This window comes from Entelurus aequoreus, linkage group LG09, assembly GCF_033978785.1.
Source record: "Entelurus aequoreus isolate RoL-2023_Sb linkage group LG09, RoL_Eaeq_v1.1, whole genome shotgun sequence".
Taxonomy (NCBI): domain Eukaryota; kingdom Metazoa; phylum Chordata; class Actinopteri; order Syngnathiformes; family Syngnathidae; genus Entelurus; species Entelurus aequoreus.
In genome coordinates this window covers 46428823-46445180 of record NC_084739.1, presented here as the reverse complement: position 1 = coordinate 46445180, position 16358 = coordinate 46428823, and the positions used below count along the sequence as shown (strand labels likewise).

At 41.2% G+C, this 16358-nt stretch overlaps 1 protein-coding gene across 1 annotated transcript in view; it reads right to left on the bottom strand.

The window, feature by feature from the left end:
- Nucleotides 1-7505: 7505 nt before the first annotated feature.
- LOC133656992 (regulating synaptic membrane exocytosis protein 1-like) overlaps nucleotides 7506-16358 on the bottom strand; it is a 115205-nt gene continuing 106352 nt past the window's right edge. Inside the window, exon 5 of the mRNA XM_062057879.1 lies at nucleotides 7506-7610. Within this exon, the coding sequence (XP_061913863.1) occupies nucleotides 7506-7610 (105 nt within the window). The remainder of the gene's footprint in view (nucleotides 7611-16358) is intronic.

The following is a 16358-nucleotide window of genomic DNA, read 5'->3' as shown; positions in this document are numbered from 1 at the left end:
TTTACCGAGTCGCCTTGTGTAATTGTTTTGTTGTCAAATGTGGTACTATTAAAAAAGTGCCGGTGTCTAGCAAGATGCAAAAAGTTAGCGGACATCCATTGTTTAATTTCATTAAGACACGCCTCCAGCTGACTACAATCTGGCGTGTTGGTCAGCTTTAGGGGCATGTAGAGTTGGGTGTCATCAGCATAACAGTGAAAGCTAACACCGTATTTGCGTATGATGTCACCTAGCGGCAGCATGTAGGTGCTGAAGAGTGCAGGGCCAAGAACCGAACCCTGGGGAACTCCGCACGTTACCTTGGCATAGTCCGAGGTCACATTGTTATGGGAGACGCACTGCATCCTGTCAGTAAGATAAGAGTTAAACCAAGACAAGGCTAAGTCTGACATACCAATACGTGTTTTGATACGTTCTAATAGAATGTTATGATCGACGGTATCGAAAGCAGCGCTAAGATCAAGAAGCAGCAACATGGATGACGCATCAGAATCCATCGTTAGCAATAGATCATTAGTCATTTTTGCGAGGGCTGTCTCAGAAGAGTGATTTGCCCTGAAACCGGATTGAAAGGGTTCACAAAGATTGTTAGACACTAAGTGTTCATTTAGCTGCTGTGCAACAATTTTTTCGAGAAAAAGGGAAGGTGGGGCACTGGCCGGTAGTTTACCATGAGGTCAGGATTGAGGTTAGGTCTTTTGAGCAGAGGATGAATAACTGCTGTTTTGAATGCTAGGGGAACAGTGCCAGAGGAAAGTGATCAGTTAACGATGGTCCTAATATTACTAACAGTTCCTTGATAAGTTTCCTAGGAAGTGGGTCAACTAAACATATTTGTTTTGTCCATTTACAAGTCGCAGGACTTCCTCTAATGTTATTTCTTCAAAAAGGGAGAGACTATTTTGGAGAGCAATGTCCGTCGTACATACATTCGTATCTGGGTTAATAGAAACCAGTTGTAGCTGGGACGTGTTATCTTTAATCTCCTGTCTAATGAGTTCAATTTTCTTAGTAAAAAATTGCATAAAGTCATCAACCGAGTGAGTGGAGCTACTGGGAGGAGTCCCTTGTTGGGTTAGCGATGCTACTGTATTAACCACATATTTAGGATCGTTTTTATTGAGGCGGATGATATTGGAGTATTAACTAGCTTTAGCTGTGGTAAGAGCGTGTTTATATTAAACTATCACTCCATGCTTGTTGGAAAACCTCAAGTTTAGTTGCATGCCATTTGCATTCCAATTTTCTACATGATATTTCTAGAGCTCTGGTTTCTTCTTTGGACGGGGGGTACGACTTTTAGGGGCCTTTTTTTTAGCTTTAGCGGTGCTATACTATCAATGGCCCCTCGCAGGGCATAGTTAAAGTTGTTAGTGAGGTTATCGATAGAGCCCACATCATTTGGGAATGGTGCCATTACAGAGGGCAGCAGGCTAGCAAGAGTCATAGTTGTGACAGCATTCATGTTGCGGCTGCTAAAGCATTGGTTATTAGTAGCTGGTTGACAATGAGTCGGAGCTTCACATTTTATAAGGTAATGATCGACATTACTTTAGTGTACAGGAGTACCATAAATTTGGGGTTGGTGACACCCCGGACAAGGACTACATCATTGTGATACGTGAATACATTTATTTTTTGTGTATGACCAGAGCTATCAATTACAGTCTGGAGCGCCACGCACGGAAGGTCTGACAGGGTATTCATATGGATATTATAATCCGCCGTTACAATTATATTATTTGTGTGCATCCCTGATAGATAACAGCTAGATGGAGAAGTTGTGGTGTGACTACTCAGTGGCATAGTGGTTAGAGTGTCCGCCCTGAGATTGGTAGGTTGTGAGTTCAAACCCCGGCCGAGTCATACCAAAGACTCTAAAAATGGGACCAGTTACCTCCCTGCTTGGCACTCAGCATCAAGGGTTGGAATTGGGGGTTAAATCACCAAAAATGATTCCCGGGCACGGCCACCACCGCTGCTCACTGCTCCCCTCACCTCCCAGAGGGTGAACAAGGGGATGGGTTAAAATGCAGAGGACACATTTCACCATGCCCAGTGTGTGTGTGACAATCATTGGTACTTTAACTTTACTTTAACTACAATACATTCTAAGTTTATTCTACTCAAAATAAGTTGTGTTTCTAATTCTAATAAACATGAAAAGCAATTTACAAAAATGCACAATTTTTACAGTTTTATTCCTCGCTTTCACAGTACAACAACACTAGACAGCATAATTCCTTGCATTTAGACATTGGAAGCAGAGTGCTTTACAAAACCTTTAATAATATGTTCCTAATCAATTGACATAAAACGTAAAAACGACTTACAATCTGACAGTCTTACACATTCATTAAACTGCTTTAAAAGTTTGTTAGGGTCCTGCAGAACAATATCTAAGCACCCAAATACTCGGTTAATATCACGAGAACATGGTAAGTGCAAATGCCATAAAATAGTGCAAAAACCAAACAACTTAGTAAACGTACACAACAAAAAAAACTAAACCACAGGTAGCTGTACTAACAACAACGCTGTTCTCATTGGCAAGCTGATTTTTCAGTGTCTGAGTTTTTGGTGCTAACTGACGTTTACCCATCAGGTTCGTCACAACTGTTTTAGTTCCATACATTACCATAAAATTGACCCTTTAAAGGCCTACTGAAATGAATTTTTTTTTATTTAAATGGGGATAGCAGATCCATTCTATGTGTCATACTTGATCATTTCTCGATATTGCCATATTTTTGCTGAAAGGATTTAGTAGAGAACAACGACGATAAAGGTCGCAACTTTTGGTCGCTGATAAAAAAAAGCCTTGCCTATACCGGAAGTAGCGTGACGTCACCGGAGGAAAGACTCCTCACATTTTCCCATTGTTTACAATGCAGCGAGAGAGATTCGGACCGAGAAAGCGACGATTACCCCATTAATTTGAGCGAGGATGAAAGATTCGTGGATGAGGAACGTGAGAGTGAAGGACTAGAGTGCAGTGCAGGACGTATCTTATTTCGCTCTGACCGTAACTTAGGTACAAGGGTTCATTGGATTCCACACTTTCTCCTTTTTCTATTGTGGATCACAGATTTGTATTTTAAACCACCCCGGACACTATATCCTCTTGAAAATGAGAGTCGAGAACGCGAAATGGACATTCACAGTGACTTTTATCTCCATGAGAATACATCGGCGAAGCTCTTTAGCTACTGAGCTAACCTGATAGCATCGGGCTCAAATGCAGATAGAAACACAATAAATAAATCCCTGACTGGACGGATAGACAGAAGATCAACAATACTATTAAACCATGGACATGTAAATACACGGTTAATAATTCCCAGCTTGGCGAAGCTTAACTATGCTGTTGCTAACGACGCCATTGAAGCTAACTTAGCAACGGGACCTCACAGAGCTATGATAAAAACATTAGCGCTCCACCTACGCCAGCCCTCATCTGCTCATCAACACCCGTGCTCACCTGCGTTCCAGCGATCGACAGAAGGACGAAGGACTTCACCTGATCATTCATGCGGTTGGCGGCTAGCGTCGGCTAGCGCATCTGCTATCCAAGTCAAAGTCCTCCTGGTTGTGTTGCTACAGCCAGCCGCTAATACACCGATCCTACCTACAACTTTCTTCTTTGCAGTCTTCATTGTTCATTAAACAAATTGCAAAAGATTCACCAACACAGATGTCCAGAATACTGTGGAATTTTGAGGTGAAAACAGAGCTTTTTTGTATTGGATTCAATGGGGTACCAATACTTCCGGTTCAACGATTGACGTCACGCGCATACGTCATCATACATAGACGTTTTCAACCGGAAGTTTAGCGGGAAATTTAAAATTGCACTTTATAAGTTAACCCGGCCGTATTGGCATGTGTTGCAATGTTAAGATTTGGTATCAGTAGGCCTTTAAGTCCAGTAGAGTAGACGTTTGTGTTGGGCTCCGGTTAGTTAGTTAAACTTGGACCCAATGAAGTTAAGCCCAGCCCTTGGTTAATACTACATGCACTAGGTGACTGTGTGTGTCTGTCTCCATGCATAACACTTTTCTCACTTGGTTTGTTGCTATCTCTAAGTACACCTACACAATCCTTCTTTAAATGTACAGTAGTATATATTATATATTACTGTATATAGTATACAGCTGCTTGCATAGTCGCAGGAGCACATTCACTTGACATACAGTTCTGACAGTGTGAGCACACATCTAATGGCTTCCTCTCACCGATCCTTAAGCAAATATAATTTGTCTCACAGTTTGCTCAATAGTCACAAAGCCTCATAAAGCTGTCAGGATCAATCAGCACCATGTCTTCCAGCCACCATACTCTCTTGCTCAGTTTACACATTCTTTAGCCTCTTTAGCCCCAGTGCGACTTGATACTAACTCATAGAAAACCTTAAATTGAAGATTCAACACACTGATATAGGATGGTGTTTAATGATGGAAATTACCTCTGCTAAAGCTGAAATATGACAAAACTTGGACTTGGTCATACTGTATAATGCAGTGGTTCGCAAACCTTTTTCACCAAGTACCACCTCTGAAAAAAACGTGGCTCTCCATGTCCCACCATAATGAGCAACATTAAAATTCAGTAGTGTAGTAGGCCCAAGTATTCATTAAAAACTAATTGTTTAACAAGTATATTTTATATTTTTAACCACTGTAGCATTACATACAATTTGAACAGTAACACTGTATTGAATGTAGGAAAATAAAACAATGTACTTTAATCAAGTGATTCTTTGGCGTACCTCTTGATGAACCCTGCATACCACTAGTGGTACACCTACCATAGTTTGAGAATCCCTGTTATACTGTGTACATTTAGTCATTCATACATAGATATATACATATACATATATTTACATATACATATATTATATACATATACATATATACAGTATATATGTATATATACACCGGGGGAGCTTTGTTAGGATGCTTTTCATCGACTATAGCGCCGCCTTCAATACCATCATTCCAGACATCCTGCTCACCAAACTGCTGGATTTAGGACTCCCCACACCCACCTGTCTTTGGATTAAGGACTTCCTGACCAACTTCCTGACCAACCGACCTCAGACAGTGAAACTCGGCCCCCATCTCTCCTCCTCCCGCACACTCAGCATAGGCTCTCCACACGGCTGTGTGCTGAGTCCTTTGCTGTATTCCCTCTACATCCATGACTGTAGTCCAGCCCACCCGGAGAACACCATAATCAAATTCACCGATGACACAACGGTGGTGGGTCCCATTACAGTGGGGAATGAGTCTGCATACAGAGATGAGGTCCTGAAACTATCAGCGTGGTGTTCAGTGAATAATCTGGCACTGAACACAACAAAAACCAAGGAACTCATCTTTGACTTCAGGAAAAACACTGCAGACCCCCCCCCCCACCCACCCCCACCCCCCTCTACATCAACGGCGAGGAGGTGGAGAAAGTCAGCTCCTTCAAGTTCCTCGGCACCCTCATATCTGCTGACCTCTCCTGGACTCAAAATACAACTGCGGTCATCCGAAAGGCCCAGCAGAGACTCCACTTCCTGAGGGTGCTGAGGAAGAACAGACTGGAGAGGCAGCTGATGGTGACCTTCTATCGCTCGGCTGTCGAGAGCCTGCTGACATACTGCATAACAGTGTGGTACGCCAGCTGCACTGAAGCAGACAAACAGGCGATTCAGAGGGTCATAAAGTCTGCACAAAAAAATTATCGGCTGACCCCTCCCCTCCCTGAAGAATTTACACAACTCCCACTGCCTCAACAGAGCAAAAAGCATTACCAAGGACAGCACACACCCTGGCTTCCACCAGTTCGACCTGCTACCATCGGGCAGGCGCTACAGGTGCATCAGAGCGAGAACAAACAGGCTCAGAGACAGCTTCTTTCCCAGAGCTGTCACCATCTTGAACTCTAACTTGTAATAATAATTCACCCCTTTACAATATCCTACCCTAATACCCTACTGTGCAATATTAACCTTCGAGTGCAATACGTCCGACACTGATTGTTATTTATTACTCCAGTACTCTTGTCTTGTTCTGTATATTGTACAGTATTTTGTATTTCTATAGTGTTTTGTATATTGTACAGATTGCTTATTATTCTTATTGGATAGTAGTCTGTTTATTTCAATTGTTAGTTTTTTCCTTTATTGCCTGTTGTGTAATTTATTTTATTTTATTATTTATTTATTTTTACCCCATATTTGTTCCCACTACCGCACCTTAAGTTGAAGTCCTTAATCTCGTTATATGCAAATATAATGACAATAAAGTCCATTCTATTCTATTCTATTCTATTCTATTCTATTCTATTCTATTCTATATATACACATATACATATATATACACATTTACATACATACATATATATTCATATATACACATATACATACATATATATACATATATACACATACATATATATATACACATTTACATACATATATATACATATATACACATACACATATATACATACATATATATATATATACACACATACAATATATACATACATATCATCATCGGCGGTCACTCGAAGCGAGTATGACGATCCTCCTGGTAGGAGGGTATCCCTTTATGGAGGATGCCTGTGCGTGACTTTGTTTAACATGGGGAGACTGGTGCACAGACAGTCACCACACAATCCTTGACAGATCCAGGTCAGGGTCCAGTGGCATGGAGTCCAAGACGACTGGGGACCCTTTTCTGCTGTAGCCTTCTTCCGCCATCCTAGCCGTTGTGACGCTCCATAGGGTTAGCAATCATCCTCCGCCTTTTCCACCGTTGAGATCTTGGGTCGTTATTTCCCCATAACTGGGCCCACATGGATGTGGGGGTGCCTTCTTCCGCCATCGCAGCCGTTGTGGTAATTCTTACATCTACCTTCTTCCGCCTGCTCCGCCGTTGAGGTCTTCACCGTATCCCAGGCTAGGGGGCAGTCAGGTACTAGGCCTTTGCCAAGGGCCACCTGGGGTAACAGTAGTAAAGGGGTTAACCTCCTAGTGCCCCAAGACCCCATAGAGGAGCCTCCAGTGCCGGATGCACTTTAACGTCATGCCCAGGACACATACATGCTTTGCTTATGGTTGTCCATCGAGTCCGATGACGACATCCACTTCTATCGGTGAGTTCGTTGGTGGCTGAATAGCCCTATCCTGGATAAACAAACCCTACTGCAGGTAGGGCATGCAAATGTGGTGGTGGTGGTGGAAACGGCAACTGTAGGTGTATTCCTCCTGAGTCTTCTCTCCTGTCTCCTGGCTGTCCTATCCTCCTCCAGCAGGTGGGTGCCATCCTGGCACAGCTGACGCCAGGTGTTACGATCAGCAGCCACACCCTCCAGGGCCTCAGGTCTGATTTTACACTTCCTTAGTGCAGTCTTCAGCTGCCTTCAGCGCATCCTGGGGATCACATGGCGGGATCGTGTGCCTCATTCTGAAATACTCTCAAAAACCAACTGCAGGAGTATTGAGGCTATGATCACCCTGCACCAACTACGATGGCTGGGCCACGTAGTAAGGATGCCCTCAGACCGCCTGCCTCGCAAGGTGTTATACGGCCAGCTACACCATGGTCGTTGCTCTGCTGGAGGGCAGAAGAAACGATATAAAGGACATATACATACATATACACACACATACAAATATATAAATATAAAATTGGACAGAGGGATGTTTGCATTGAGCCAAAACAATGCCATAAAGTAGCAATGTAGAAGAAGTTGCTCCCTCTTTGCAATGGAATTGTATTTCATTGAATACAATTCCATTGGAAAAAAATGATATTACTGAATGTGTTTTTCAATGCCGGTCTTCAGATTTGATCTTCATGTTCATCTCTTTTCAGATTTTTTTTTTCTGCAGGGTCATTGTTCATTAACGTCCACCTTTTATATTTAATCGTGCTCACTTTCAACTTATTGGCAGTGTTTTGGCAAATAGAGGAGGGACTACGATTATGTGAAAACACTTCAAAGCAGACAGATTAGTCCGCCATTGTTCTGTTCAAAACATATACGGTACTTCAAAATATGTCAAAGGATTGGTAACTGACGATCTGAGTCCCTTACATATACTGTGACTTACTGGAGATGCTGTACACTACAGGTCTTTTTTTTTTTTTTTTAATAAAAACTGGGGATTGGTACCAAATTCTTTTGACACGTTCGAGGTCGCGCTGTGGCGATGATCGTGTTTCTCACCGGGCGGCAGTATAAGGTAGGGCGTGGCTTGGTTGGTTAAGCGGTAGTGCCAGCAACTTGAGGGTTCCAGGTTTGATCTCCACTTCCGCCATCCGAGTCACTGCCGTTGTGTCCTTTGGCAACACACTTTACCCACCTGCTCCCAGTGCCACCCACAGTGGTTTAAATGTAATGTAAAATATGTAGATAATGGGTTTCACTATGTAAAGCGTGTTGAGTCTCTAGAGAAAAGCGCTATATAAATATAATTCACTAACTCACTTAAACCTCACTTCCTGACGCCTGAGCAGTTCGAGCTGTACATCGAGTTGATAGCACAATGTCTAACGCCGACCCAGGCCCGAGCTACAGTTTGTGGACACTTTTGTGGACACTTTAAGCACAAACATAAAGTACAGTTCTCTTGTGAGGAAAAACAAACAAACAAAAATGTATGTATGTTAAAAGTATACTGACCATTAGTACTAAAGCAGTGGTTCTTAACCTGGGTTCGATCGAACCCTAGGGGTTTGGTGAGTCGGGCTCAGGGGTTCGGCGGAGCCTCTGTTGAGGAAGGTCAAGACACCCAACTCATCGTGAAAATAAAAACTTTTCCCTATCGGCGTATTACAGATACGGCAACAGCAGATGTCAGACTGATATGCAGGTGTGTAATTTGTTGTGAGTTTATGCACTGTGTTGGTTTTGTTGTTTGAACAAGGTGATGTTCATGCACGGTTCATTTTGTGCACCAGTAAAAAAATATGGTAACACTTTAGTGTGGGGAACACATATTCACCATTAATTAGTTGCTTATTAACATGCAAATAAGTAACATATTGGCTCTTAACTAGTCATTATTAAGTACTTATTAATGCCTTATTCGTGGCTTTAATATAAGCCTAACCCTCTAACCCTGGCCCTAACCCTCTAACCCTAACCCTAACCAAATTAAGATTAATTAAGATTAAAGTACCAATGATTGTCACACACACACTAGATGTGGTGAAATTTGTCCTCTGCATTTGACCCATCCCCTTGGGGAGCAGTGGGCAGCAGCGGCGCCGCGCCCGGGAATCATTTTGGTGATTTAACCCCCAACTCCAACCCGTGTTGCTGAGTGCCAAGCAGGGAGGTTATGGGTCCCATTTTTATAGTCTTTGGTATGACTCGGCTGGGATTTGAACTCCAACCTACCGATCTCAGGGCGATATAACTCTAAATTAAGTCTTTGTTACTTAGAACATGTTCCCCTAGTGTCCAAAAAACTCCAAATTAAGTCTTTGTTACTTAGAATATGTTCTCCATACTAAAGTGTTACCAAAAACTTATAACTTTGTCTTGAATTTGAAAACAAAAACAAAGAAGGGTTCAGTGAATGTGCATATGAAACTGGTGGGGTTCGGTACCTCCAACAAGGTTAAGAACCACTGTACTAAAGTATACATGGATTTGAGAGTGGACGCTTTCTTCCATCAAACCAACAAAAGGTAACACACACAAGACCTGCATCCATTCTGTATTTTGTCTTTCTGTGTCTGGCTAACCCAGTGGAAGCCCTGAGAGATAATGGTTTCAAGGTTTAGGTGAGTTGGACATGAAAATATAGTAAAACATTTATTTCCCACCCCAGGACCTACAAGTGGCAACAGTTTCAGCTTTGCTCTCCATTAAACAATGAAACTCGCCACTGGCTGCACCACCTGGGCACATAAAACAAACCAGCACCATATTTTTTCACTTTTCCTTCTCGCTCTGTCTCTCTGTCTTTTCTCTGTAACTGGAGTTGGTTTTGCGACACGCTCATTGTTATAAACCTACAAAGCATTCAAGCTTTTCATTGGGGGACCCTTTTGTGGTTTTATATGAGAAGTATTATGCATTTGTCACTGTAATAAAATGAATACAACCGTGACTTGCGGTCTTCTGTAAATGCTTGTGCAAAATTAATTGTATCTGTGTCAACTACATGCTATGTAAACTATTCCTATAGCTGACTGCATCTTCTTATAGCAACTATGCAAGCAGCACCAGAGTCAATGTCGTGAAGTTGTGTAGTACTGCTATTGTGCTCACTGTGAACCATTTTGCACAACTAATCGTGCATTTTCATCATACAATATTTTCAGTTGACATTATCTTGCCCTTAACACTAGAAGTCCCAGCATTTTTCTGTCTACCTAGAAGACCCAGAGAGGGGTCATTTGGCCCGACGCTTTTCCCGAATACACTAATCACTCATTTTGTTATGGTAATGAGGCTGTTAGGGGCAGTTTGTCTAGGTAGACAGAAAAATTATACATGTGGGAAATGCCGAAAGGAGCAATGGCAGTGCCAGGATTGTGAGTGACTGCTCAAATGTATGTCAGTCACGTTTACATGGACATGGTTTTTCATTCTTTGTAAATATGCTTTTTTCTTTGTAAATTTTTTTTTTTAAACTATTTTTGGCACACAAAAATAACAATTGCTTCTGCAACAACCCTCCACACCAAAACTGGGAAAACAGTTGCTTTTTCATTCTTTGTAAATATGTTTTGTTTTGTATTTTTTTTAACAATAAATGTCAGAGTGTTGATCCCTTCATTCTGTTGATCCTTGCAAAAACACACACAACCTACCTCAGAACTAAAGCTTGAGCTGTAAGGTCCCCTCCCCCACACAGGCTCAAGTGGCCCCCTGCCGTGTGCCACTAACAGCCACATTTTCATAACAAAAGGAGTGTCCACAGGGGGGACTAGGGGTCAAATGACCCTCTTGTGTGTTTTCTAGGTAAAAATGTCAATTGACCCTTCTCTGGGACTTCGCGTGTTAAAGGGGAACTGCACTTTTTGGGGGGAATTTCGCTTATCAATCAATCAATCAATCAATCATGTTTATTTATATAGCCCTAAATCACAAGTGTCTCAAAGGGCTGCACAAGCCACAACGACATCCTCGGTACAGAGCCCACATACGGACAAGGAAAAACTCACCCCAGTGAGACATCGATGTGAATGACTATGAGAAACCTTGGAGAGGACCGCATATGTGGGTAACCACCCCCCCCCCTCTAGGGGAGACCTAAAGCAATGGATGTCGAGTGGGTCTGACATAATATTGTGAAAGTCCAGTCCACAGTGGATCCAACACATCAGCGAGAGTCCAGTCCATAGTGGTCCAGTCCATTGTGGTATTGTTCACAATCATTATGAAAGACATGATGGATATTTTTTTTATGCATTCTAACTCGTAAATAAACATAAATAAAAGTACACTGACAGTGGAGCTAATGAGTGGTCCTCTATTCCGCTCAAAAAACCCAATAAAATACTCCATTTAGTGACTTGAATATTAACCAAGTATTAGTGATATTGTTATTATAAGACAGACTATTTATAGCGGCGCCGTCATCACAAACTTGTGTGCCAATGTGGAGTCCTTGCTTGTCAATCAATCAATCAATTAATCAAAGTTTATTCATATAGCCCTATATCACAAGTGTCTCAAAGGGCTGCACAAGCAACGACGACGTCCTTGGCTCAGATCCCACATCAGGGCAAGAAAAAACTCAACCCGATGGGATACAATGAAGAAACCTTGGAGAAACCCCCCCCCGGGTGACCGGTGCAATTGACGTCGAGTGGATCTAGTTAATAGTGTGAGAGTCCAGTCCATAGTGGGGCCAGCAGGGGATCATTTTGAGTGGAGACAAGTCAGCAACGCAGAGACGTCCCCAACTGATGCACAGATGAGTGGTCCACCCCGGGTCCCGACATCATCTGTGGTCACCTAATAATCAATCAATCTTTATTCCACATCATAAACTTTGCCTCTCACCTGGATAGTAGAAGGATGGAAATGTATTTCGACATGTTGGTACACTCTTGGCCATTTTCCACCGCAGGAACTTTTTAAGGAACTTCCCCATTTACCCTGGTAAATAAAGTTCCCCCTGTGTTTCCATCAAAAACAACCCGGGTAGATTTAGTTCTTCAGGAACTTTTCGAAGCTATCCTGAACCTTTCTGGGGGCGGGCTGTGCTGTCAAACGCTGATTGGTTGAACACCACTGGGGGCGTTCCTAAAACGTATTTTTTAAACATGCGACCGCCATTGCGGAGTATGCCAGGACAACTTGTTTATTTCTTATGTATTGCCAGAGGTGGGTAGTAATGCGCTACATTTACTCCGTTACATCTACTTGAGCAACTTTTGGGATTAATTGTACTTCTAAGAGTAGTTTAATGCAACATACTTTTACTTCTACTTGAGTATATTTATAGAGAAGAAACGCTACTTTTACTCCGCTCCATTTATCTACATTCAGCTCGCTAATCGATACTGATTTTTATCGATCTGTTATGTTATTTTTGTTATGTTATGTTATTTTCATTTATTATGCGCCCCCCAACCAACTGTTACATCAGCCCGGGGCGCAGCCCGACTTGGAGAAACAAAAAAAAAACAGAAACAGAGACTGAGACACACAAAGGAATCTAAACTAAACATTTAAGACTCACAATGAAAACATAGATTAAAAGTCATCTGCGGTAAAAAGGTGAGTTTTAAGCCGTGCTCTAAAAGAGTCCAGAGTGGTGGCGGACTTAACACTCAGGGGGAGCTTATTCCACAACCTAGGTGCCATCACTGAGAAAGCACGGTCTCCCCTTGTCACTAGGTTTGACCGTGGGACCTTCAGGGTCATCTGGTTGTCTGATCTAAGGCAACGACCCAGCCTGGAGCTGGTGGGTTGGTCCAGGAGATCTTTAATATAAGCTGGGGCGAGACCATTGAGCGCTTTGAAGACGAACATGACGATCTTAAATTTCACTCTACGCTTCACTGGGAGCCAGTGAAGGGAGGAGAGGATGGGATGTTAATGCACGCTTTGTTTGTTTTGGTTTGTCAGACAGACCTTCAAAGTAGGATCTATCGCATGCCTGCGTTTCACCAATCAGATGGAGTCACTGGTGACGTTGGACCAATCAAACAGAGCCAGGTGGTCACATGACCGTCACACGTGGACCCCGACTTAAACAAGTTGAAAGACTTATTCGGGTGTTACCATTTAGTGGTCAATTGTACGGAATATGTACTGTACTGTGCAATTTACTAATAAAAGTCTCAATCAATCAATCAAAAGTGTGAAGGAAAAAAGACACTTTTTTATTTCAACCATACCTCCCGTCAAAAGCCTAAAGACTGACCGCACAGTTCCTGTCTTCACAATAAAAGTGCTGCTCCATCGCGCCTGTGCTAACAAAATAAGAGTTTACGAAAGCCAGCGCAAACAAGCTAGCAAGCTTCGGAGTTTGCCGCCAATGTATTTCTTGTAAAGTGTATAAAAACGAATATGGAACCTGGACAAATAAGATGGCAAAAACCAACCACTTTCATGTGATATTAGACAGAAAGGAGGAACTTTTTTTCTCCTCCATTTGAAAACGTGGACGTTATCAGCACTGCTGTCTGATTCCAATCAATGCAAGTCATTACAATCAGGTAATACACCAACTTATATTCTTGTCTTCATGAAAGAAAGGAATCTATATGTTAAACATGCATGTATATTCATTAAAACACCTTTAACATGTGAACAAAAACAGCAAAATAAATAAATATAAATTATATATTGTATATATAAATGTATGTATGTATATATATACAGGTATATATAAATGTATGTATATATATATATATATATATATATATATATATATATATATATATATATATATATATATATATATATATATATATATATATATATATATATATATATATATGTGTGTATGTATATGTATATGTATATGTATATATGAGGTAGATCACCTCGACTTGGTCATTTATTAAGTAATTGATTAACGTTGAAAAACTTATTGGGGTGTTACCATTTAGTGGTCAATTGTACGGAATATGTACTGTACTGTGCAATCTACTAATACAAGTTTCAATCAATCAATCAATCAATGCCTACTGAGCCTATGGTGCTGTTAAGTTATTGTGGCTCATTTTGCCTTAATTTTTTTTAATTTTAATGTATTATTATTTAATATACATTATTGCTTTAGTTGCTTAAGAGATATTCCTGGCTCTGAATTTGCTCATTGCTATTTTTATGCATTATTTGTTGTCGTCATCATTAAACGAACAGGTTACTCATCAGTTACTCAGTACTTGAGTAGTTTTTTCACAACATACTCTAACTCAAGTAAATATTTGGGTGACTACTCCTTACTTTTACTTGAGTAATACATCTCTAAAGTAACAGTACTCTTACTTGAGTACAATTTATGGCTACTCTACCCACCTCTGTGTATTTCTAGTACAACAAACTTGACAATGAAGAGAAAAAACAACGGAGGGAACTTTCGACTTGTAGCAACTTTTGTGGGGCATCCTTGTGCTGAGGAACGCTGATCAGCGGAACTATCTTGCAGTGTTATTACACAGTCATAGTCTTTAAACTGCATGCAGTTGATTGTTGTTTATTACTTTCAAACGCCTAATTTCGATACGCGAAGCTACGAGACGTGGACAGACTCTTTTAAACGTATTCACGGAGGAGGACGAAGTTGGACTCGAAGCAATAACCTCAGCTGTGGTATAGCTCGGTTGGTAGAGCGGCTGTGCCAGCAACTTCTGGGTTGCAGGTTCGATCCCCGCTTCCGCCATCCTAGTCACTGCCGTTGTGTCCTTGGGCAAGACACTTTCACCTACCTGCTCCCAGTGCCACCCACACTGGTTTAAAAATGTAACTTAGATATTGGGTTTCACAATGTAAAGCGCTTTGAGTCACTTGAGAAAAGCGCTATATAAATATAATTCACTTCACTTCACCCAGCTGCGTCCTACTCTGACTTTGTTGGATAGATGTGGAAGGAGGCAGTACACAGGTGGAATGAAGGTACATGGCATTCATTAAGATTAAGATTAAAGATTAAAGTACCAATGATTGTCACACACACACTAGATGTGGTGAAATTTGTCCTCTGCATTTGACCCATCCCCTTGGGGAGCAGTGGGCAGCAGCGGCGCCGCGCCCGGGAATCATTTTGGTGATTTAACCCCCAACTCCAACCCTTGATGCTGAGTGCCAAGCAGGGAGGTTATGGGTCCCATTAGGTATGACTCGGCTGGGATTTGAACTCCAACCTACCGATCTCAGGGCGGACACTCTAACCACTAGGCCACTGATTATTAACTAATTAATTTATTACATGTTGTAAAAGTAGTCAGTGACACTTTATTTGTGTAGTTATTAGTTTCAACCCGAGTAAACAGAATGCTAATGCTAACAAGCTAACGCTAAAGCCGATGTGTTCACTTTGTCGGCGTGGGATGAACACTGACATTTATTATTTATATATTGTTATAAATATATGACCCTTACTGACAGGACGACTTTCTGACTGTTGGACATTGCACACAAAAGCCTGACTTTATATGAACAATTTGGTACACTTTATTTTTTAAATCATATCGTTTTGTATATTATTGTTTTTTATTCCATTTACTTACTTTTACTAAATGAACTCTGACCTAATATTGTCCGTTTATTTACATGGTATGAGTGTAGAAATATACTAAACCACTCCTCCATACGTCATCAGTCTGATTTGTATAAACTACCCTGAACTGAAACATGCGGTGGAAACACAAACCACACAATTCTACAGGAACCCACAGATCCTAAACTTTTGGTGGAAAAGGGCCTATTGACACCCAGTTTAGACCCGGGAATGGCGAGAGCGACACAAAAAGATTCTTATTCTAAATGGTGATATATGAACATCCAAGCAGCCGGCATCTTAATGACAGCAGACCTTGTACAGTAAGTTATGTTTTATTATGTTTGTTGGCTCTCAAAGTCTGCAGTGAGTAGTAATTAGTGATGTTGTTAAAAAAAGCGAACATTGTGATGAGTTTTTTAATTTAATATATGTTTAATGCGTATGATTAAAATGAGCAAAATATGTAAATATTAAATGTATATTATAAATCACATTATAAGTACATCATGTATATAAAACCTTAATGGAGGTGTTTGGATGTTTTTTAAGGGCTTTATAGGCAGAATAGAGCGGCTTTCATAGGCTACATTGTAAGCATTTGATCGCATGTATTTACTATTTAGAATGCATTAAAAAATATCTATTCGTCATTTCTTTC